Source organism: Furipterus horrens, unplaced genomic scaffold (genome assembly GCF_987537825.1).
Source record: "Furipterus horrens unplaced genomic scaffold, mFurHor1.1.pri manual_scaffold_8, whole genome shotgun sequence".
Lineage (NCBI taxonomy): Eukaryota > Metazoa > Chordata > Mammalia > Chiroptera > Furipteridae > Furipterus > Furipterus horrens.
The window spans coordinates 98,986,015-99,010,825 of record NW_028327178.1 but is presented as its reverse complement, the minus strand read 5'-3'; the positions used below and the strand labels follow the sequence as shown (position 1 = coordinate 99,010,825).

The 24,811-nt window shown below is 50.7% G+C and overlaps 1 protein-coding gene across 1 annotated transcript; it reads right to left on the bottom strand.

Annotated features, from left to right (window-relative positions):
* Window positions 1-5,906: 5,906 nt before the first annotated feature.
* Window positions 5,907-23,906, bottom strand: L3MBTL1 (L3MBTL histone methyl-lysine binding protein 1). The gene is made up of 19 exons (XM_090286427.1): window positions 23,734-23,906; window positions 23,296-23,446; window positions 23,028-23,175; window positions 22,286-22,370; window positions 21,726-21,814; window positions 21,145-21,249; window positions 20,120-20,255; window positions 19,703-19,794; window positions 18,549-18,700; window positions 18,033-18,109; window positions 17,393-17,478; window positions 17,088-17,198; window positions 16,491-16,605; window positions 15,506-15,605; window positions 15,146-15,343; window positions 15,006-15,055; window positions 12,305-12,462; window positions 11,843-11,905; window positions 5,907-7,774 (listed from the first exon to the last, which is right to left on the bottom strand). Exons 1-19 carry the CDS (start codon window positions 23,843-23,845, stop codon window positions 7,640-7,642), a joined length of 2,163 nt encoding a protein of 720 aa, XP_090142553.1. The 5' UTR covers window positions 23,846-23,906; the 3' UTR covers window positions 5,907-7,639.
* Window positions 23,907-24,811: the final 905 nt, after the last annotated feature.

The window sequence follows — 24,811 nt, the reverse complement described above, 5'->3', positions numbered from 1 at the left end:
AAGCGAAATCTGTCTCCCTCTCTCTCCCTTCTCTCTCTCTCAAATCAGTTATAAAACAAAAACAAAACTGGCTGCTCTCACATGCCCTGAAAGAGCTCTGCGTGCCGGCTCCCCGCCTCCACCAACACGCCCGCCCGTTGGCATGTGACCGGCCCTGCCCAAGGGGGGGCGGGGCAAGTGCTCAAGCAAATCAGGGCAGAGCTCTGGGTCCTGCCCCTTTCTGGAGCCATACTGATACTGCTTCTCTAAGCCCCTCCTCCCCTGCACTCCCAGAACTGGTTTTTAAGGACCCCGCATAATGGTATTGCATAAACTATTGGGAAATTGCAGCGCACAGAAGAATGTGAAATAAAAGTGGAAGCTTCTCCTCCAAACCATCTCCAATCTCATTTCCGGAGGTAACTGCTGTTAACTAAACGCTGACTCTCCTTCCAGGCTTTTGCCTATGCCCTAATCTGCGTATCTCATACACTACACCCCCCCCCAAAATGCGTCATACTATACATATTGTTCAGCCATTCACTTTTTTTCTCCCACATCTTTCCATGTCAATACATAGAGATCCAACTAAAAAACAAAGAACAACTACATCACATTATATATTGTGGCATTAATTTCCCTATCCCTGTTCCCTAGTCACTGTTCCTTTGCTGGTGGACATTGAGGCTGCTATCAATTTCGCAGTAAGTCTAACAAGGCTGCAGAGGACTTTTTTCTGTTAATATCCCGTGGCCTGGTGCTAGTGTTTCTGTCTGCTAATCTCCAAGCAAAGGTGCTGGGTTCATGCTGACCTCTCTACCATATTACTGTAAGAAGTTGTACGGACTGCCATGGCCATCAGCCGTGCTTGCCCTTGCGCTTTCCCCTCCAGGCTGCTGCAGGAAATCGCCAAGGCCACGCCTACTGGGAGGCCACTGAGGATAAGCCTCACCTCCCCATAGTCTTCCTTCCTCCTTTCTCATTCCACCATCCTGTCTCTTCTCTTCAACCGGCCGATTCTGTTGTTTGGGTGTGAAGGGCAAAGACATGTATGTCCTTAGAGATGCGAAGGAAAACAAGAGACTGAGCCAATGAGAACCCAAGTCTATGAAAGTTCCCTCCACCGTGAGATTCCTCAGCCTACTTTTCTCTGCTTACCTGGCCCCCACCCCTCCTCCCACTGCTACCCTGACCTGTACACATGCTCTCACACCTGCAGATTCGTCCACAGGCAGAGGGACAAACTGGCATAGGGGAATTAAAAACTGCCTCCTTCGATGATTTGAAATATTGAATAGACATACGTATACATGAACATACACATATAATTGTACGCTCTCTGCAACAGCGGAAATTATCCTTTTACTACAATAACACATAGGTTTCAGTTTGTTTTCTTTCATCCTTCCATTCTCACCTGGACAGTCACTCAGTTATCCACCTGGCCCTTCCCATCACTGTGGACATTTCCTTTGTCTTTGTTGCATGTTCTATTTTCCTGTTTAAAATTTTTTTAAAAAAATTGTGGTTAAATCTGTGTAACATAAAATTTGTCATTTTAACTATTTTAAAAAATATTTTATTTATTTTTTTAGAGAGAGGGGAGGGAGGAAGAGAGGGGGAGAAACAACAATGTGTGGTTGCCTCTCGCACACCCCTACCTGGGGACCTGACCTGCAACCCAAGCATGTGCCCTGATTGGGAACTGAACCAGCGGCCCTTTGGTTCACAGGCTGGTGCTCAATCCATTGAGCCACACCAGCCAGGACCATTTTAACTATTTTATGTGGACAATTCAGTGGCATTAAGTACATTTACAGTGTTCTGCAACCATCATTACTATCTATTGCCAAAACTTCCTCATCACTCCAAAGAGGAACTGTGTACCCATTAAGCAATAACTTCCCATTCCCCTTCACTCCAGCCCTGGTAACTTCTAATCTACTTTCTGTCTCTATGAATTGCCTATTCTAAATCTTTCATATAGGTGAAATCATACAATATTTGTCCTTTTACATCTGGCTTATTCTATTTAGCATAATGTTTTCAAGGTTCATCCATGTTGTTCATTCCTTTTTATGGCTGAATAATATTCCATTGTGGATATACCACATTTTGTCTATCCATTCATTCATCAATGCACAATTGAATTGTCTCCACCTTTTGGCTATTATGCCTAATACCTCAATGAACACTGTCACACAAGTACAGTATCTGTTTTAAAATCTTTCAGGTATATACTTAAGAGGGGAAGTTCTGAGTAATATGATAATTCTCTGTTTAGCTTTTCAAGGAACCAAATTATTCCTCAAACACCCAAACTATTTTCCAAAGTGGCTGCACATTTGACATTTCAACCAGCAATTCCTCCACATCCTGGACAGCAATTGTTATTTTTCCTTTAAAAAAAAATTTTTTTTTATTATAGGCATCCTAGTGGGTCGGAAGTGGTATCTCATTGTGATTTTGATTTGCATTTCTCTAATGACTAATGATGTCAAATATCTTTTCATGTGTTTATTAGCTATTTGTATAACTTCTTTGGAGAAATGTCTGTTCAAGTCCTCTGCCCATTTTCGTATTTGGATTGTTTACCTCTCTGTTTAGTTTTAGGAGATCTTCATATATTCTGCATAGTAAACCCTTGTCAGATATACTATTGGCAAATATTTTCTCTCATCCTGTAGGTTGTCTTTTTACCTTCTTGACAATGTCCTTTGATGCACAAACATTTTTCAATTTTGAAGTTCAACTAAACTATTTTTTCTTTTGTTGCTTGTGTTTTTGGTGTCACATTGAGAATCCATTGTTAATTCCAAGGTCATAAAGATTTACCCTACATTTTCTTTGAAGTATTTTAGGGTTTTAGCTCTTATATTTAGGTAGTCAATCCATTCTGAGTTCTTTTTTGATGTGGTGTGAGGTAGGAATTGAACTTCATGTTGTTCAACATTTTTTTTTTTTTTTACATGTGGACATTCAGTTGCTCCAGCCCTATTTCTTGAAGAAGATGTCTTTCCCCGTTGAATGAACTTGACACTCTTATCTAAAATCAATTGTCCATATGGGTTTATTTCTCGACTCTCAATTTCATTCCATTGGTCTTTATGTCTGTCCATATACCAGTATCACATTACTTTGATTACTTTATCTCTGTGATAAGTTTTGAAATCAGGAAGAGCAAGTTCTCCCATTTTGTTCTTTTACAAGATTGTTTTGGTTTGAGGGGGCCCCTTTCAATCCCATATGAATATGAGGATCAGCTTTTCTATTCCTGCAGACAAAGGTCATTGGAATTTTGATAGGGTTTGCATTGAATCTGTAGATCACTTTGGGTGGTATTGACATCTTGACAACATTAAGTCTTCCTGCCCATGAACACAAGTGTCTCTCCATTTATTTGTCTTAATTTCTTTCAGCAATGTTTTATAGCTTTCAGCATGTGTTTCAGCTACTGTTTAAATTTACTCCTAGGTATTTTTTTAGATACTATTCTAAGTTGAATTACTTTCTTATTTTTTTTTTTGGATTGTTTGTTGCAAGTATATAGAAACACAAGTGATTTTGTGTTGCTCTTATACTCTGCAACTGTCCTTTATTTACTAGCTCTTATTTAGCAGCTTTGCTGTGGATTCTTTATATAAATGATCATGTCATCTACAAATATAGTTTTTACTTCTTCCTTTCAAATGTGGACATCTTTTATTTATTTTTCTTATTGAATTTCTCTGGCTACAACTTGCAGTCTAATACTGAATAGCAGAGGTGAAACTGGGCTTCCTTGTTCCTGATCTTGGGTAGAAAGATTTTACCATTGAGTATAATGTTAGCTGTGGCCTTTTTTTTTTTTTTTTTTGGTAGATGCCCTGTTTCTAGTTTTCTGTTTTTATTATGAAATAGTATTTATTTTGTCAAATGACTTTTCTGCATCAATTGAGATGATCATGTTTTTTTTCCTCCTCTCATTCTAGTAATGTGGTATATTACATAGATTTTCTTCTGTTGAACTATTCTTGTATTCTTGTGAGGCTCCTCTTTTTTAATGTACTCTCTCCTTTTGATGTATCATATCCTCTAATGTTTTTCTGAGGAAAGGTGCAGAGGAGGTAAAAGTTTGAAATCTGGCTCTTTTCTGGGCAATAGTCTCAAGTTTATCTTTCAGCCTTGTACTTAATTATTTTTCTCTCTGCAAGCACATTTTATATTCCCAAAAGTACTTTCTTGTTTCTGAATGTGTCTTTTCCTTTTATAGCAGTCATGGTTCATTGAGGATCTAGCTTCTGACAAGTGGAAAAATCAATTCTTCCACCATGATGGAAGGAAGATTGGTGTAGGTGGAAGGACACTGGCAAGACGAGGTGGTAGAGAGGCGGGGGTATTCTTCTGATGACGTCCATTTTCTCTGTGACATAGATGCTGAGAACATCTATTGAGATAACAGAGAAGGTAATGGGGTAGGAGGTTTCAGGAGTATAAAAAGGGAAGTCAAAGGTACCACCCCCAAAACCCAGCTGCTTCCTGGGCACCCCTGAGGTTTCACACTGAAGCCAGAGACAATCAGTCAACCATGGTAACCAATCTGCTCAGTCAAATAAGTTCTCGGTCAAGGTGTGGAGAAGGTGGGCTCTTGGACAGATCCATGGCTGGTGTTCTTCTGGCCCAGCAGTCTGGAAGAGCAGCAGGGGGAAAGATTTGAGGACATTGACAAGGAAGGGGTTGATGTGATTGAACATGGCACTTCTGCTAGTTTCTCACCTGCTCCCCATCTCTGGAAACCTTAACACACTCTAGCTGTTCAGCTTGATATTCCCTCACCTGAAAGTTTCCTGTTATTTTAAAAACTGAAGGCTTCCTTGACTTTTCTGCCCTTAACACCAAACTGTCAAGATTGGGTCTTTCACGCTGTCTCTGAGGATTCACATTGTTTATATTTCTTCATGTAGACAGTGTACCCATATAGCTTTATCCTTTGTTTCTTATCTTTAAAATAGAATATAAAGCAGATTCTTTAGGACCCCTAACAGCAGAGAGAACACTTTATTCTGTTTAGTAATGATACTATAGATATTCGCTTTGTGGCTGGACATTTTACCATGGAAATAGAACAAACTCTGCATATGATTAAGTTGTTCAAGTTTATTTATGTTGTTTCGATGCACTGACAGAGCACGCCACATTTTGTTTTGTAACTCTTTCTCCCTCATGAGTCGAGTCACTTTATCTTAAACCAGAAAACTCTCTTAAAGAACACACACGTATGTGCACACATGCACACACATGCACACACACAGCAAGTACAAAAACCTAACTCCATCAAAGTGCAGGTGAATGAAAGTGCAAACAGGCTTCATTTTCAAACTTTGGGATCATTCTCTCTACTTCAGAAATCAAACAGAAAGGTCCTCATTGGCCTAGACCAGAGCTGGGCGAGGTGGCTGGGGCCAAAGTATAAGTGGTGCCCGCTGCTGCAGAGATGGACAGAGGTCACATGGCACTGGTCACTGGTGCTAGCCCCACCCCCTCACTGAGCTCCAAGGTCAAGGTGCAATGATCTCACTTGGGGACAGGATGGGGTGAAGGAGTAGTGGGGTGGACAGAAGGTAGATTTCTTTCTGCTTTTAAATGATTTGGTTTCTTTCCAAAGAGTTTGACATTGATGCAGAAAGTGCTGAAGCCTCAAAGTTTGGGGGTCTGGGGGCTCTTTTCCCCAAGGTCCATGGTCCATCCTGCCTTTCTGGTAGGCAGCCATTAAGAGCAGGGTTGGTAAATCCATGTGGCGAAGGTGTCCCGGCCACTTCAGCTGTGTGCATTTGCTGCCTTCTCCTCACACCACAAAGCCAGCAAGCATCTCTCCTCAGTCTCAGAGACGAAGCCAAAGGACTGGTGAGTTTTGCCACCATCCAAGCAGCCAAGTAGTCACCACTGTTGGCCAGTGGTGACACCCATGCAATGGCTGTAGACCCAGCCCTCAGCCTGAGGCAGGGCCTGCCCACTTTCCTCCCTGGGCGGTTGTGCTCAGAGCTGCCTCTAAGGGCTGAATGGGAAGGAACACCAAAAGCCCTGGGAGCAGGGTTCGACTGGGGGGCTGAATGGCTGACCCTTACTGGGCTGGGGCAGGAACTCAACTGAATTTGGGGTGTCCCTCCTCTACGGAGAAGATAAAGCTTCATATTATAACAGTAATAGCCCTTGACATTTCCCAACGCTGAGCCTCACATCAACACCCTGTCAAACATTTCTGAGAGTGCCCTGCACATGTCTGCTCACACACACACTCACACATCATGGCTGACACAGGGGAATGGGGAAGCCCCGCCCCCCATGCTCCACACCCTGGAGGCCATGGGAGCTTGGCAGCTGCTGCTCACCTCCATATGGGGCCCACTCCCAGGCTGCAGGCAGGGTTGGCAGTGGCTCAGTGGAGGCTGGGCCCCTGCTGGGACAGAAAGGCCAAAGTCCCAGAGTCCCAGCAGGCGCCTGGCCGGCAGTGCAACACTGATGGAGAGTGGTAAGAAAGGCTTAAGGGACAGAGAGAGTTCAAAGACAGAATTCACCTTCCCAACTCCCAACTTCAAGTCGTCTTTGTAAAACTCCTCAAGAGCAGGGCATTTCAGAGACAGGGCGATGTGATGTCATAGGGTGTGTTTCTGTGCTAGACAGAGTGCTACATTCCCACGACAGGAGGCCTGGCAGGCACACTCCCCCACACCTGCTGTGGGCAACACCTTGGCTGAAACCCACGGTGCAGAGGTGTGCTATGCCCAGCCCTGGGAGCCGCCAGGCCTGCTGGAGCTGCCCCTCTGACCAAAGATCTGGGACTGACCGACATGCCCCGGGGTGGCCTTGGCTCCGCAGCCAGCCGGGCTGCCTCCTCCCCACACCCGGCACAGCAGGAGTGTACAGGAACGTCCACGGAACCTCACCGCCCGCTGCAGAGGGAAAGCGCTCTAACCACCCACTCCACTGGAAACAGGACTTGGCGTGGGACATGAAACATGCCAAGGGGGCCAGAACTGGGCATGACTAAGAAGGCATCATGGCTCGGAATCCCTCGATTCGGGGTAGAAGGGACAAGGCAGCTGAGACTCCCATTGGATCCTATGGAAACGTGTTTTTGAGGCCCACCCACCTCAGGGGAAGAGCCAGGAGACCGGGCAGCAGGCTGAGAGCGGCACAGGAGACGGGGGTGGGGTGGGGTGGGGGGGTGTCTTTTTGAGCTCACTTCTTGGTGGGAGGAAAGGAGATGAGGACAGCACAGAGAGATGCCGCAAAGGGCCTCCTGTTCTACCAGACTGTTTCTAACTGCTAACAAAAAAGACCCTTTGGTGATGAAACAAGTTGGCTGGAGATGCGGGGCTGCCACAGGCAGGGCACCCCCTACCTAGTCTATCAGTGATGCTCCCCCAGCGCTGTCACTGGTGTGCCTGGTGGCAGATGAGCCCCAGGACTTGAGGGCTGGGACTCCATCTTCCCCACGACTCCTTTGCTCCCATGTGCCTTGTAGGAAGCAGCCCCGGAGAGAAGAGGGACCAACCCTGTCAGATACAGAGGGCGGTGGGGCCACAGGTGGGGTATGAGGAACTCAAGTCAGGAAGGAAGGAAGCATCAGGTGCGGAGGGAGGCCCAGCTGGGGCTGGAGGAGGGCCCAGCCCTGAGCCAGTCACTTCAAGGTGTCATCGGCGTTTTTGAACATGAGAATGGCGTTATAGATCTTCAAGGCTGGGCCCAGCTTGACGCTCATGATCTTCACAATGTCCGCCTGTGTCAGCAAAAGGAAGGCCTCGCCGTCAATCATCTGAGGGTTGGGGGAGGGAGGTGGAGAGGGAAGAAGGTGAAGAGGGTCATGGGGGAGGAGAGAAGGATGGTGGGCATATGCATGGAGGGGAAGGGATAAGGAAAATGGGAGTAAAGGATATATGGGGGGGAGGGAAGGAGGAGGGCGAGGGGAAGAAGAAGGAAAAGGAGAAAGGAGGAGGGAGGGAGAAAGGAAAAAAGGAAGACAGCAATGGGGACAGAGAAGGAAAGACAGATATCCACTGGTTTCCCCATGTTCACACACACACACACACACACACACACACACACTCTTTCTGTCTACTGACTGATCTAGACTTCGGTGTATATTTGCATAATGTTTTCTGAGTCCTCACTGACACAGCTTCAAAAAACCTGCTGTCACTGTCCCCACATGAACCCACCGGTCAATCTTAGTCCCGTTAACAGACAGGTGGGCATTCTGACGAATGCATCACAGTATCATCTGTGAGCTATGAGAGAGAGACAGAGAGAAAGAGATTGACTTAATCTAAACCTAACCAAGCCTTTAGATCTAACTTCCAGCTTGTGGGAAATATAGGGGATGTTGGAACATTGAATGATACCACAGAAAGCAAAGAGACACATCCAAAAGGGCGCATTCTGCAAGACTTTTTTCAATGGCTCCAATGCATCACTCAGAGATTTCTCACTACTGTAATTGCTGGGGCCGATTCTAGTTTCTTCAAAGCCAAGGGTGGGGTTCGTAGTCTAGCAGTTTGGGCCTACATCAGGGGACAATGAGATTATTGAAGAATATACAAGACGTTGCACGTGTGCTGATGTATATGGGGAGTTCTGAGCCATAATATTGGCAGGATCATATGTGACCTTGAAGACAAAGGAATTCAACAGGAAAATGAATCAAATGAGCCAAATGCAATAATGCACCCTCAGCAATAGGACCAGGAAAAGTCCAAAGTTGAGGTAACCTTAAAAGATCCTTAGAGAACCACACGTGGAATGTTTAGCAGAGGCCAAGCTAAAATCTAATCAGCACTATCAAAACCTGGTGAGGAGACTTCTATGCCATCACAACAGAAAGACACGGCCCACAGGAGCCCAATAAAAAGGGACATTTGGGGAGCAGGACGTTGCCAGTGTTTATCGGTGGCACAGTCCACAGAGTCTCTTGGCCCCCCTCTGTCTGCCCCACCTTGGAGCACCCATTACACCTGGCACATGTCTCCTTTGGAGCCCTGACCACACGCTACTGGGATAAGCAATTCACAATTTTGTCTCCCCTACTACGTGAGGAACCTTGAGAGTGGGGACTTCTGCTCTTTTTCTTCTGTACCCTTGTCACCTGATAAGGGGCAGGCACAGAGCAGACATCAGTACTTACTTGCTGAATACATTTGACAAATACACTGGGCTACAATCAAGATGACTGTGAGAGGACTGGGCAGACTTTGCTTAGGACCATGAGTGCCAACTACCAGACGGGAAAGAGTGCACCTAAGACCACGTATCTGCTTTGCTCTAATTCCTCGCTCATGAAGTATCCCTCTAGTGACTGGTCTGTGTCCTGGCTGGAGAGCATCTGACCAGTGTTGCCGAATGCTCTGACTGCATCAGTTCAGCCAGAGAGAACCCAGTCCCTGGGGAGACTGATGTGGACCAGACCCCAGAGAAGGCAATCCTCAGCCCCCACAAAGGTCTACACTGAGACTCTATTGGATACTGTCGGTCCACCAGCACACCTTCCCCACTCTGGCCATTGCTTTTTTCTTTTTTTTGTATCACAGAACATGCTGAACCAAGACACATATCAGATGTTCCTGGGAGAGACAGCTCTTCTCCCAGCAAGGGGACAATGCAAAGCCCTGCATGGGCCAGAGGACTCAACTCTTGGGTGGCTCAGCAGCTGGCTGAATGAATGTCCTCAAAGAGAACTCATTCATGATCTTTTGCCACATAAAGGAAGACCTCTAATGGGATGCCACATGGTTCTGCTCTGTCTCATTAACACCTGTGGGGAAGATTTGGCTCACAACACAGAATGCTTAGACTGGCAAGGCTAATTAATTTCAGAGATGACCAGAGTTGAGATTTAAAACAATGAGACTATGAAACAAACAAGGTAACATTTAATAGGGAGAAATGTAAAGTCTTGCACCAGATGAATAAAAAAACAGTGAGACAGGTAACACACCAGAAAATTTGTCTAGATTATAATGGATAATTGATATAAAAGGCACTTGGGGACTTTTATGAACCCCAGACTGGTGTGATGTGGCTATAATGAAGCTAGTGCAATCTTAAGTTTTGCTCACAAAAATATAGGGTTCGAGTCGAGGGGAAAGCAAAAATGTCTCTTAACTTTGGAGTAGTCATAAGATGGAGCACTACTCAACAATAAAAATGAACAAACTACTGGTAGACATGATAACATGAATGAACCCCAACACATTTCGCAGAGTGAAGAGAGACAGAAAAAAAAAAAGAGTACATGCTGTGTGATTACATTTATATGAAGTTCAAGGACAGGCAAAACCAAGCTGTGGTGCTAGAGAGGAGAACAGTGGTTGCCTATGACATTGGGGACTGATGAAAGGGGCCGAGAAAGAACTCTCTGGTTTGATGGAAATGTTTCATATCTTGACTGAAGCATTGGATTCAGAGTGCATATGTTTCACAAGACTTGTGGAAGTGTACTTTTAAGACAGGTGCATTTCTCTCCATGCACATTTGATCACGATTCAAAAACACCTAGGTGTCGGTTCACCAGTGGTAGTAAATGTGCCACTCTGCTGAGGGAAGGTGATGAACGGGGAGACTATGTGGGGGTGGGGGTGGTGGCAGGAAATATATGGGTAATCTCTGTACCTTCCTCTCAATTTTGTTGTGAATCTGAAACTGCTCTAAAGTAATAAAGTCTTTTTAAAAACAAAACCCGAAACCATCCTGAGGAGCAGCAGCCCAGGTGGTCTGTGCTGGTCAGAGGGTGTGTGACACACAGGTGCAGCTCTGGGCACATGCGTCCCCATATAAGATCTGCAACCCGGGACGAATGCACACAGAATGGGGAAGCGTTAGGGGGCCCCACCCAACAAAGACCTTATGAAGAAACTGGGGTGGGCCTGTGGTGGGAAAGGGGGCAGACTTCTTTCTCATGGGCACCTACCTGCAGGGGGCCCCGATGCAGAGCAGAGACTACACTTTCTTGGGTGAAGGGGGATGGGTGCATTCTTTGGAAGGAAGACCTAAACAAACTCAAAGGTCCCTTCCAGTTTCAAACTACAAATTAGGAGAGACATGATAAAGTTTCTCATTTATGGACAACTACACATTAAAATCAGAACAACCATGGATTGAATCCCCTCTGTACTGGTTCTTCTGGTATAGTGATATAATTTATATATTATTTTGTAGTATTATATATATAATAATATAGCATAATATCTATTACTCTATAGTGATATAATATATAATAGTATATATACTAGTGATATAATTATACCTAGACATTCTTATATAATGATCCATTCATCATTTCCAATGCTCACAATGGCCTTGAAAGGTAAGCATCATTATAGTACCTATTTTATGTCAATTTTACACATAAAAGATGCAGGCTCAGGAACAGTAAAAAGCTCAAATTGGCAGAACTTGGATTCAATCCCAACTATCTGAAAAGCTAGCGTTCTTTTATCTACAACTCACTGCTCCTTCTCTTTGGGGAGCTTTTGGATCTTGCTTTTAAGGGTATGTTAGGGTCCTTGCAGTAGACGGCAGTACCTGTGCCATTCAAAATACACTTTAATGTCCTGACTGAAGGCAGGCTTGGAAAACAAAAGACGGGGCAGAGAGCAGAGGGGTGAATGGAGTCTGGTCTTCCTTCCCGGGGTCGGTCTAACGACAAGGCTGGGCCACGGCCCATACCATATTTTCCCCAGGGATGTGGTCGCTGAGACTGCTGTCCCCCCGGCCGGACAACAGAGGGCCACCCCTATCTGAGGGCAGCACTGGTGAGGACAGCTGCTTCCTGCCGTCTCCAGGAGTGACCGTTCTGTCCCCACTCTGCACCTGCACCTACCTCACTCACCTCATCTTTGAAGAGTCGTGCTTGGTCCTCACAGCCTGTCAGTGTCTGAACGAAGCCAGAGACCTTGAAAATCAGAGAACACCTGTTGCCAAGGAGACAGGGTCTCGGAGTACATGGGAGAGGTGGGCTTCTACGGCCTTGGCACCTTCTGGGCTATGACAACGTTACTTTTATTTATCTTATCAGCCTAAAAGGATCCTTAGGTCTCTGTGCTGCTGGATTTCCAGCTGGACCAGCAGCCTGCCCCCTCCCCACCCCCCAGGATGGGCCTAAGGGACAGTCTCTCAGTCAGTCCCCACTGGACAGCCAGGAGGAACTGTGCACTCAAGGGATGAGTGGGAGATAGTGTCAGGGGCGGTGTCCAACTCTGTCCAGTGGTGGTGGGGTGTCTCCTGAACCAGGGTGCCATGGTGAGAGCACAAAGTAGGGGAGGGAGGGGAGGAAGGGGCCCGAGCTCCTCACCTCGTCGATGGTCCACTTGGCGACTGTCGAGGCCGAGATGCCCGCCACTCCTGGCAGGAGCTTGCAATGCTGCTCCCAGCACACTGAGAGTGACCGGTCAGGGTGGGCCGACAGGGCTGACATAAAGAGGGACTGGTGGATGACATCGCTTGTTAGTGCTGGAAAGCAGAGGCAGAGGCTGGCAGGCCGATGCTGAGGACTAACCTGTCCCAGAGCCCATTCATTCCTGTGCCACGTGGGAGGACCATGGCCACAAGGATAGCCCTGATCAGACTCCTCACCCAAGGCTCGCTCTTTCCGCTAAGTGGGTTCCTCACTTTACAGACTCCCAGGTCGGCTGATTGGAATGACCCTACCCTGTTCCTCTGCGGCCACACCACTGGGCCCTGCAGCGTCCTGGCACCAGGCTCTGGATACCTTGCATCCAGGTGGCTCCCAACATCCAAGCAAGCGCAGTCCAGGCATCAGGAGCCCATTCTGTTTGTCCTCCTTTCACTAAGTCCTTTTGGGCCCTTACTAACTTGCTCTTTCATCCTGGGCAAGCCACATAACATGGGCCTCAGTTTCCCCACCTGTAAATGAACAGGTTAAGGAAGGAAATCTCTGTGGTTTCCTCTTGTTCTTCCAAACGCTGACACTCAGGAGGCTGGGATGGCCCTAGGAGCAAGAACAGCTGTCCTCTGCAGGCAGCCTTCCCCTGGAGCTGTTTACTAGAGAGCCCTGGAGCCCACACTGAGGAGGTCTACCCAGGGACGTGTGAGAAGCCTCTGGAGTGACCAGTGTCCCCTCTGTGAGAGAGCCAGCTGGTAGAACAAGGGACAGAGGTCAGAGCCTGAACTCTGTCCCTGGCTCTGTCTCTGAAGGGCCTGGAGGCCCTCTATGGGCTAGAGCCTCAGTTCCTGGGAAGACTAGTTTCCCCAATACTCAGGAAATTTCTGGCATGAACACAGTAGGCACGTGCCCTCTGGTGGTCAGAACATGGCCCTACAATGGAAGCTGACAAGGTATTCCACAGGCAGGAGAGGTGCCCACTGCAATCCCATTCCCCAAAGTCCTCACTCTGAGGGCCTGGAGGCAGGCCGAGACCTTCCCCAGTCTGGCCTGGGGCTGGAGGAATCTCGCCTTGTGTCTCCACCAAGAGGAAACAGTACGGAACAACGCCAAGAGGCAGTCAGGCAAGAGGTCAGGATGAACAAGAATTCCTGCAGGTTATTAAGCCCTTGACGTGACCATCTCACTTGAGCCTTCCGCCACTCTTTAAGATCGGCACTATTATCATCAGCATTTTACAGAAGAAGAAACCGAGGCTCAGAGAGGTGGCATCACCTGCTCAAGTTTTCCTAGCTGGTAAAAGTCAGTCTGACTTCAGGTACTGCCCAGGTTACAGGAACTGTTCCTAAAGTGCTCAAATAATTTGGGTCGTGCCCAGAAACTGCAGTAAACCAGGGGATTGTTCATGGTCCCTTCTTGCCTTAAAGCGAGGTGCATTCAACTCAACTGAGGCGAGATCCCCGGCGTCCCTGCTGTGTATCAGGCCCTTTGCTGCTGGCTGAAGATGTGAGATGAGTTCATCACACCGTGAGGGGCTCAGTCACTTTGTCCCTCCCCTTGAAGCATGCTAGGGGCCAAACTGTGTCCCCCTCTCCCACATTCATATGTTAAAACCCTAGCCCCCAGTGCCTCAGAATGTGACTGTAATAGGAGAAAGGGCCTTTAAAGAGGTGATTAAGTTAAAACAAGGTCACCAGGGCGGGCTCTAATCCAATCTGACTGCTCTTATAAGAAAAAGAATTTTGGACACACAGAGAGACATTGGGGGTGTCATGTGAGGGCACAGCCAGAAGCAGCCATCTGCAAGCCCAGGAGAGGCCTCAGAAGAAACCAAAACTTTCTGCACTTTGATCTTAGACTTCTAGCTTCCAGAAGTGTTACAAAGTATATTTCTGCTGTTTAAGGCCCCAAGTCTGCGGCACTTGGTTATGACAGCCCAGCTAAGACACGGGGGATTGGGAAGTAAACTGACGTTTGCCTTAGGTGCTTTATGTCTGTTATATGAGCAGCACATAGCAGAAGTCAGACCCCAGCTTGAACCCCAGCTCTGCTCCTTACAAAGCGAATGACCTCAGGCAAATGACTTCTCCCTCTGAGCCTCCCGTTTCTCTTCTCCCAGAAGGAGAAAATGATAACCGCATTACAGGCTGCTTGTGCGAGTCAGCGACAGTGTACATAAAGCACCTGACACAGTGCCTGGCCTGTAGTGGGTGCTCAGTAAGCCCTGGTAGTAACCACTATTATTTTAGGTAGTTGACACCTGAAGGGTTTTCTAATGAGGAAACGGAGACTCAGAGATGTTAAGTGACTTGATCAAGGTCACTCCCAGGGAATCTAGAATTAAGAACAGAGCCGGGGGCATCATCCGACCTCACAGTGGAAAACCAGAGGCCGAGGGGGCTCTTTGCCTTTCCCACAGACTCCCAGCAAGGCCATGGGTGAAATGGGACTAGAACCTGTGGTCTTTCAAGGCCCTATCTGTAGTCCTGCCATTGCCCTAATGCTCCCCAAGTATCTCAAGTGAAGAGATACAACTCCCATTCCAGCTTCTCCTTCTCTGGATACCTCCCCCCTCCTCCCTGCCCCCACCCCATCCCACCAGTTGTAAACACTTTATGGAGAACGTGGGAGGAAACAACCCTGGACTTACTTGGGAAATCTTCTTGTGGAATCTTGCGGAATTTTGGAGGGCGCCCAATCCTGGAGAGAGAGGGACCAGGTCCGTGGCAGGGAATCAGTGCCTGGCCGGGCCCGAGAGGACATGAGGCCCTGCACCCTTGCCCTCCGCACCGGCCGTGGTGGCGGGGCTTCTTCCTTAGGGAGAAGCCTGAGAGGTTCCTCTTACGGGCCGAGGCCTCTGTGTCAGACAGCTCTGCCTTCAGCCGGCTCTGGTTCCTCTCAGCCAGCGGGCAGCCCGAGAGGCAATGGTGAGCTGTGAACTTGCCTGTGACGTGGCCAGACCCGTCACAACCAGGAGTGGGGCACTTCCTGGGGGAGAAGAAGGCGTATGAGTTGGACTGAATCCGCGTGTTCCCATTAGCCCTTTCCCACCCTGGCCCCATTCGGAGAGGGTCCTTAGTGAGCCCTGACTGGCCACAGGCCCTCTCTGAACGATGCCTTTGGGACTCTTAGCAGGAGCCCTTCCCTCACCGGTGGTGGAAGCTGTACTTGGAGGTCCTATTGGGTGGCAGGCTCCGGCAGCTGAGAGGGGGACAGCCCCCAGGGGAGGCTGTGCTGGGCTCTCTGGGTCCTGGGGGAGCAGAGAGAACAGAGTCAGCATAGGTGCCTGGCATAGGGGTGGGGTGGGGTGAACGGAGAGCAGGGAAAGAGCAGTTCCCATGGGGAAGGTCAGCACGGGGCACTAGTCCACACTAGTTTCCCAGGTACAGGGGCCCCAAGCTAGGCTGCGACACCACTTCCTGCTACTGGGTATCTGCCCCTCTGTGGGGAGAGAGGGGCTTGGCTATCGTATACTTTGGTGAAATCTGCAAGCCATACCCTCTGTCTCTTTGGGGGGAAGATCAGTGCAGAGGTGGGGTGGGCACAGCCGTACCTTAGGAGCCACGTCAGGCAGTTTCCTGTTATTCTCTGTTTGTTTCCCTGTTTCATCTCAGACTTCGGTTAAATGTTTTTAGGCTTTGCCCCACTTGGAGAGTAATCGAGAAAGATTCACACCCCATGTGAGACAGATGTGGCAGCAACAGGGAAATGGGGGAGGGATGGGAAGTCCTGAGGGTGAGAATAGTCCAATGATCTGACCTCTAACCCCTGCCTGTGGGGACCAAGATTTTACTTAACAGAGCCAGCATTTCCTTAGCAAACGCCATGCACACTCTGTGTGGTTCTGCTAGCTGCCGAGAGAACTCTCTGGTATGTAACTACCTTTTAAGCACATGTTCCCAATTGAGTTTCCCCTTCACACCTCAATACCCCAAATCCAACAACTGGGGGAGCCAGAGGACTGCTCAGTATAGCAGAAACCCCTGGGGCAGGGAAAATCTGGGACCTCAGAGCTTCCTGTGGCCACCAGAGCCCTCAGGGTCAGACCTGGGCATGCTTTCGGGGAGGGGGAGGTAAGAACGTGGGGTGGGGCTGGACACCAGCAAGAGAGGATCAGAGCCCTAGGGATACACACGGAGAGGAGGCTGCAGGGGGTGCCCTGTCTTGGAGCACCAGCCGGCAGGGTGGATGTCTGGGTGGTCGGCATCGATCCAGAAGTCGTAGGCATGACTCCAGCCATCAAAGTGGAGCTGGGGGGGAAAGGCCCTTGGAAGTCAGGTGTTCCTCGTGGAGCCCAGCTCAGCTGCGAGGTCCTGCAGGCTCCAGGAGGCTCTCCCCAACCCCAGGGCCTGTCAGAAACAAGATCCTAGATTGGAAGACCCAAGGGGCCAACTCCACAATAGTCTGTGTGGGCCACCACGTTTTCCAAGGGCTTCGTTCATTCAGTTATCGGCATCTCCCATCAATCCTTGTGTAGGACTAGGATTATTAAGCCCATTTTATAGACAGAATGTTGAGGCCCAGAGAGGGGAAATGACTTGCTCAAGCCCGCAAAGGTCACAGATGAGACTAGAATGAGACCCAAGATCTTCGACCTCAAGTTGACAGCTCTCTTCACTGCAATGTGCCATCTCCCTTATGTCTGGCTCATGCCATGCCCTTGACTTCTAATTTACAGAATTCCTGCCCAGCTGGCCTGTTCACTCCCCGAGCCCGAGGGTCCCAGAGCCACCTTTATTCGATGGTCCTCCACATCCTCCACACTGGCCACACGGATCAGGGCTGGGTTCCTGCAGTCCACGGCCTCCAGCTTCATGTTGACCAGAAAGCTGTGTGGGGGTCGCTGCAGGGGGACAGCAGCCTTCAGGCCAAGGCCCAGTTAGCAGTGCTCAGGCCCCAAGAAGGGAGTCTAAGTGCTACGCCTGGAAAATTGCGGCCTGCCAAAGTGGGGGGTGGGGGTGCAAGGCCCCATCCTAGCTGGCCAAGGGCTTCCAGCCTTCCTGAGATTGGCCCTAGGGGCAGGGAGAACTAACTTACCACCTTGAAGGCCCAGGTGGGCACAGCAGAGGCCCCAGTTTCTTCCAGATATTTCTCCCAACAGAAACTATCAGGGTCTGGGTAGTCTGGAAAAGAGGACAAGAAAAGTGTCCAGGCACCCAGGCATAGAGGGAGAGCTCTCGGCCACAAGGAGGACCAGGAGCATAGAAGAGACAAAGGCCAGTGGGGGACAATCTCCTCCCTCATCACGATGGCCAGCTCCTTGCAGGGGCTCCTGAGGCAGAGGGTGCTAGCCACCTCCCAGTTTACAGGGCTGCCTGGGAACCGTAGCTCCCATCCCTCTCCACTACCCTGTTGCCCAAGCTCCAGCCAGCCCCCTCTGAACCCCAATTGTACGTGGGCTCGTGTGATACTTTGAAAGGAAAGGATGTGCTTTCTTCACTCTGGACCCCTGCACCCTTGCTTGGGGGGACGGGGTTTATCTAGCTTTCTTCCCTTAAACCTCCACAAAGTCCACATTTGAGAGGACTCTCCAAAATTAAAGGGTTCTCAACTCCCAGGCACAGAAGCTGAGGCTCTAGGACATATCTGTCCCCTCACCCTGGCCCTAAAGACCCAGCTAATGAGGTACTAGTACAGGATCAGCGGAGAGGGCCATAGGGCCAGACTGCACGGTCACCTTGTGGAGGTGTGAGAGGCTTTCCTTGCTTCTGGCACCAGCCCACCGGGTGGATGTAGGGGCTGCTGGGATCACACCTGAAACCCAATAATACATCACTGTCACTGTCACTGTCCCAAGTGGTATTGGAGGCCCTGAGTCGGCTGTCCTACAACAACATGGCCTCAAGGGCCACCCTAATTCTACTTCTTAGTGAGGATTAGATTGATGGCTGATGAGAACATCAGAAAACTGTAGCATTAACTAAAAGCTCTAATGCCACCACCCCATCTATAGGCAAATCATGGATTACAGGGGTCTGCATATCTTAACCTTGGTATTTTTAGATGATACGTCTAATATTGCATTGTGTTTATGATATAGATCAAATCCTAGGACAGTCAACTGTTCCCCTAAACAAATATGAAGGCCAGGGCTGGGTGGGGGCCATACAGTGCCTCTGTTTATGAAGTCTTGCCTCCTGCCCTCTGCCATCCCCTCACCTCCCCCCCGGCCAAGTCTGGGCCCTCCTACTACCAGTAATCATAAGTATCGTCCCAGTTGTCAAAATGCACCAGGAAGCGGCTGCCCACCACGTCGGTCACACTGGCCACACAGATGAGGGACGGGTTCATTCGGTCAACAGCCTCCAGCTTCATGCCCACCTGGAAGCCCAGGGGTGGGGGAGTCTGGGGGCAAGAAGAGGGGCTGCCATGGCCAAGCCACGCAGGCTTGTGATAGCTCAGAACCCACTGGCAGCGGAAGAAGTGGGTTCCCTAAGAGTCATGCTGGGGGTTGGGGGATGGGAGAAACAGGCAAAATCATCACCCCCAGCCTGGAGTCACTCAGAAACTTCTGGCTTCCCAGGTACACTCGGAGGAAGCACCACTATGGCAGAAGATGTGTGACTGGCAGAGGCCACTCATTCACCCAAAGAGTGTGCCAGGCTGAGCGCAGCCTCCCTTACCCTACGAGAGAACTGTCATCATCCCCATCTTATAAGTTAAATAATTTGCCCAGGACCACAATGCTAGCCAATGGTGGGTAGAACCCCACTGGTTACTTTGGAATCTGCAAGTAGGGTCTCCAGGGCTGGACTGGGGAGGGGAGTAACTGTCTGAATGGCATGGCAGGGTCCTTGGCCCAGGGAAACCCTGGCCTTTTGATACGGTGATATTTTTAATGGGGGTTCCCTATATATCTCAGACCTTTTGTTTGGGATTAGGAGATACTTGAACTGTTGGGTAAAGCTGCCAGCTGCCTTGAATAGAGAAAAAGACAAGGGGAGAGTTGTTGGGACTAAATGGGAGAGCCTTGATGTCAGGCAAAGGGAAGGAAAAAGCAGCTTCCAGGAGAGATGCTTGGACCTCACACCAAGAACTACAGAGCAGACCAAAGAGAGAAACGAGAATGGTGACATCTCAGAGCCAGGCTGAGACAGTGCAGCAGGCCCTCTAGGGGATGTGCGGAGGAAGGGATTTCTGTAGACGGAACTGGGAGAGAACCTATGCCCAGCTTCCCACCCTGGCCTTTCTCTGCCCAGCATGCCCCTCCCATTTGATAGGAGAGACCGGACAGAGCTGAGAATACGGGTGGGTAGACAAGCTCTCCTTGTTAAGTCAGATACCCTGGGCCAGCTTCAGTGACTCTGTCCCCAGGGCAGGTGTCCACTCTGGCTCAGGGGCACTCACGTGGCTCTGGCTCACAAACAGGTGCTTGGGGGCAGCCTGAGCTCTTGTGTTGCGCAGGTACTGACTCCAGCTGAACTCCTCCTCCTTGTAACCTAGGCCCCTCGGAGGGGGACGAACAGAGCGCCATGCAGACAGAGGCTGGGCTGCGGCGAGGGCACCCCCACACTAAAGCAGCAGAACTGAGCAGGTCTGAGGACCCCACAACCCTCAAGAACCTGACCAGGGACCCCTTGCCAAAGCAGGACACAACCTCACACTCAAAGGGTGAGGGCAAAGCAGAAGCCCTGGGGCCAAGATAGAGCAGCAGGTGATGGAGAGAGGCTGGCTGTACAATGGGGAAAGGGAAAGGAGACCATGGCAAAAAAGGGATGGATCTGAGGGCCACTGCCTCACATGACCAACCCAGCTAGGCCTTACCTTTGGGGGGCTGCAGCTTGTGCCCACTCTTCTCGAACCAGCCAGCAGGGTGGATGTCGGGGGAGTTGGCATTAATCCAGAAGTCATGGCACTCAGCATACCCATCAAAGTGCAGACGGAGACGGTAGCCACAGACCTGGCCCCATGAGGGGGAATCACAGGGACTCCGATGCCAGCAGACACCCACTCCCTCTCCTGCCTAGCCTGGTTGTCTCTAATGCTGGCCGGCTCCCCACCTCCCTTCACTCCCAGGTTTCCCTCCATCCCCAACCTTGACCCACCCTCTCCCAAACCGCAATGAGGAAAGTTCATGCAGTCATGAGCCCTGAGTTCCAGGTACAAGACAGGCACATTCTGTGGCATCCTCTTACCCTTTAAGACCTAGCCAGAAACCCAAGGGCACCTACCAGGGCTCAGGCCTGCTCAGGGACCCGGTGACCTTTTCTTTTGCTACCTTCTCACTGCTCCCCAGTCGCACGCTCTGTTCTGGCCTCACTAAACCAGTGGCCACTCCTTGCATGTGTGGTCTGTCTTACATCCTAGAGCCTTTGTTCACTTTGCTGCTTCTGCTTGGGACACCCTAGTCATTCACAAGCCTCAGCAAAGGGGGCCCCTCCTCTGTGAAGCTTCTCCTGCCCCCTCAGTGCTTCTCTGTGCATGTCTGTCCCACACCTGTGGTCTGTTGCTGATATGTTTATCTGGCTGATTCCCACACAACTGTGAGCTCCTAGAGGACAAGGACCTTGTTGGATTCATGCCGACCCCCTGCTCTCAGGATCTCCCCAAGGTCCCCCAGCCCTGAAGTACACACCCGCTCAGCACCATTACCACCCTTCACACTTCGTCTGGCTTTTGTTCATTTTTTGGCTCTCCGTGTGTTCCGCCTTAACCTCCCACTAGACTATGCTTTCTGAGGGTAGGACAGTGCCCCCTTGATCCGAGCCCAGGCCCTCTGTGCCCCAGGCAGGCTCCATCTGTCTATCCTGAGAGACACCATGGGAATGGTGGTGCGAGCCTCTGCTCACCTCGGCCACGGTGAGGATGAAGTACATGGATGGGTGCTGAGGGTCGATGCCTTCCAACTTCATGCCCAGTCTGAAGCCATTCTTGTTATGAGGGACCACCTGGTACTGTCAACGCACAGATTGGAGAGGACCCAGCTTCCATCCAGCCTTATCCTTGCCTAGTGGGCTTGGGGTGAAGGAGCTCCTTTAGGCCCCACCCGCCTGGGACTGCCAAAGGGACAACTAGTTTGGGAGTCTTTGGGACAGAATGACCCTGATGCCCCTTGAAAAATCTGGGCTGAGTCAGGGCTGGTCTTAAGGGCTCCCTTTCACCCAAGTCATTGAGAGCAACATACAGAATTGAGTAGAAGGTGCCAGAACTCCAAAGTCTAAAGGCCCGGTCTTGGGTGAGCCTGGGTTCCACCTCCCTATTTCTTCCCACCCTGGACATTCCTTATAGTGGGCTCTTTTCTACTTTGGGCCCCTAATCAGTCCTTCTCCTTTCCATTCTGATGGTCCTTTAAGGGATGTCAGACACAGAAAACACTAGAAGGCCTGAATTGGGTGGTAAGCATTTCCTAGGCAGAAATTGTCCCACTCACGTCCTGGAAGAGGCTGACAGGGGCAGTGATGGCCTTCTGCTCCTCAAGGTAGGACTCCCATGACCAGCTTTCTTTCTTCTCCCCTGACGCTGTGGACAGAAGACAGATAGGTAGGCACAAAAGAGCGGAGGTGGTAATGGAGAAGGCCTGAGGGCCAGAGCTGATTATGAATGACCTTTGCTCCATTTTTCTTAGAATCAAAGGGTCAGAATGGTGGCCAAAACAGCAAAGTCAGGCCAATGACAAGGACAGACTTGCTCATGCCACCAAAGGCATATGAGCTTCGAGTCTTTGGATACTGAGCCTGGCAGTGAGGCCTATTTACAACTAAGTAGAGGGTAAACAAACAGATGGTATAACTCCCAATAAAGAACACACATATACTGATATACAAACCACAAACATTGTTTTTCTCTCATTCTTTCTCTCACACACACTAACTCATGCTCACATATATACATACAACACACCATCACAACGATAACCTACACTCCCAGCCTCACACATCCAAATGTGTATACACAGATCATATCAATATATATACACATAAGCCAGCATACCAGGCTGGCTGCTGCTCCACTCCTCACTTTCTGGGATGCTAGCAGTGGGTTGTCCCTCTGGATCCTTTCCTTCTTCTTGCTTCTCCTGTGGAAGGCAAGCCTGATTCCAGCCACTTGTCCTCATGGGTTTGGGAGAAGCCCCAGTCGCTATTCCTGGCCCATGTCTGGCTCTCTGACCACATGATTTTTTGCCCCAAACAGGTGAAATTTCTTCTAGGCCACCAGTAGGAACACATCTCCAGCAGACAACCCCCTACCAGTTGGGCACAGACTCACATGAACAACCCCCCTCCCCCTCAGCTCCACAATCTGACTACAATTCTCTTCATTCCCAGGTGCGGAAGCGGAACACAAACACCTGCCCCGTACTGATTTTGCCTGCCCACTGGAACTTCCATGCTCTGTCTCTTTCAGCTTCTCTGTAGATAGAGCCCTGTGCTCCCTGCCCTCTGGCCTAGTGACAGGCTCCAGCGACAGAGCTCTCCATCTGTCCACAGTCTTGGGTGCCAGTTCATGTGAGCGTGTGTTAGCCCTGACACTAGACTGGGATGAGTACTCCAGAGAAGCAGAAGAGTGTTTATTCGTTCCCCTCCAGCCAGATACAGGACCTGACTCAGGATGAGACCTAAAAGATGAGTGAGTCTTCCCTGGCCCAGCCCCGTGACCTGGATTGATGGAGAGGATAGTGGGATTGAGGGATAGCCCCTAGCCTCCCCCTTCCCTCCCACTGTCCTCTTCCTACCACTGCGTGTGGCTCTGACTCCTCCTCTGGTGGGCTCTGGTATTCCCTGTGCTTCCTCTTCTTCATGGGTTTGAGGAGATCAGAAGGGCTGGTGCAGGAGTTCTGGCCTGAGGAGTTCTCCACTATGACTGACCTGAGGGAGGGGCAGCTGCAGGAAAGAACCGCTGACCCATCAGGCACCTCCCAGCCCCTCTCCGAAGCCACAAACACAAATGGGGCTTTGGGGCCCCAAAGCAGAGCAAGTAGAGGGGTAAGCCCTGATCCTTACCGCTCCTGGAAGAGCTGGGGACAGCCACCACTGGAGGAACCAGGATCTGGGCCAGAGCCTAGTTGAGGCTCACACACCTGGCACTGACAGGGGCCATCATCCTTCGGGGGGTCCTGAGCGGAATCTTCCGGAGGGTGCTGGGGGAGGTCCGCTGTGGAGGCCAAAGGGGCCTCAGGCCACCTACCCCATTCCAGCCACACCCAGGTTCGGAGCTCCCGGCCTCCCGAAGCCCTGCCTCCACCTAGGTCCCACCTTCTCTGGCCCCGCTACTGGACAGCCCCCGTCTCGCCCGGCCCTCCCCATAGCCTTCTCCACCTTAGGACCAACCCCTGGGTGCACCTGTAGGAACCCCGGCCTCACCCCCAACCATGGCTCACCAGGGAGCTCAGGCCTCGTTCCACCCGCGCAGGGGCCCAACTCAGGGCCCGGGGCTCCTACCTGGCTGTAGGGTGCCCGCATCGCCACCTCCCGCCGGGGCCTCGCCAGCTTCGTACTGGGCCATGTCTTCCCGCCGCAGTTCGGGGCTTGGGGGCTGCTCGGCTCCCACCATGTTCAGTGGCGCGTACTCGCTTATCCGGAACTGGAGCGCAGTAGGGTCTCAGGACCGCGACTCTGGTACCAGCCCTTGGCCCACCTCCAGTCGGCACACAGTGCCTCTCCCAAGGTCTCACTCAAGCCACGCCCCCAGCAGCCCGCAGGACTCCGCTCTTGGTTGCCCCACCCCAAGCCACGCCCTCAGACACCTGCAGGCCTTGGCCTCGGGGAGCCACAGTCCAAGCCACGCTCCTAAGGCCTCTCCCTGAGCACCCTTCTCTAAGCCACGCCCTCAGAGCCCATTCCTCACGAACCCCGTCTCTAGGACCCCACGTGTCTCGAGCTCAGAGTGCCTCGCTCCAAACCACGTCCCGAGAGTCCCTCACTCAAAAGCCCCACCCACTGAGTCTTACATCTCGGCCAGCTTCCCCCACTTTCCACCTCAGGCCCCGCCTCCGGGCCCTCAGGCCCCGCCCCGCAGCTGCGGCTGGCTGGGCCTCGCCAATCCTCAGAGACACTGACCCTCAGACCACTCCCAGGAGGCGGGGCCTCGGCCTCGGTCCACTCCAGAAGCCGCACCGTGCTGGCGCCGGAGCTGGCCGCTGGCCCCGCGCTAAACTGCGGCAGAACGGTGGCAGTGACAGGTACGCTGCCTGTCACTCGCTGCGGGGCGCCCACATGGATCGGCTCCCGCTGAAAGCAGGACACATCCAGAGAACTGCTGGGCAGGCCAAGGGTGGCAGAGCTGGCTGTGAACAGATACACGAACAGACAGGACCCAGGTGAGCCTGGTGGCTCTGCCCCAATCCCACCATGCATGTGTGTAGGCAGGTGAAAAGTATCATCTCCTCCCCAGGATCCACACCTGCTTTGGTAGGTATGGGAATGCTCCTCCTCCCCAGACCCCTAGCTTGGCCCACCTGGAATGATGAAGGCAGTGGAAGGCAGGTGAGGGCCGGAACCTGAGCTGTCTCTGGCCACC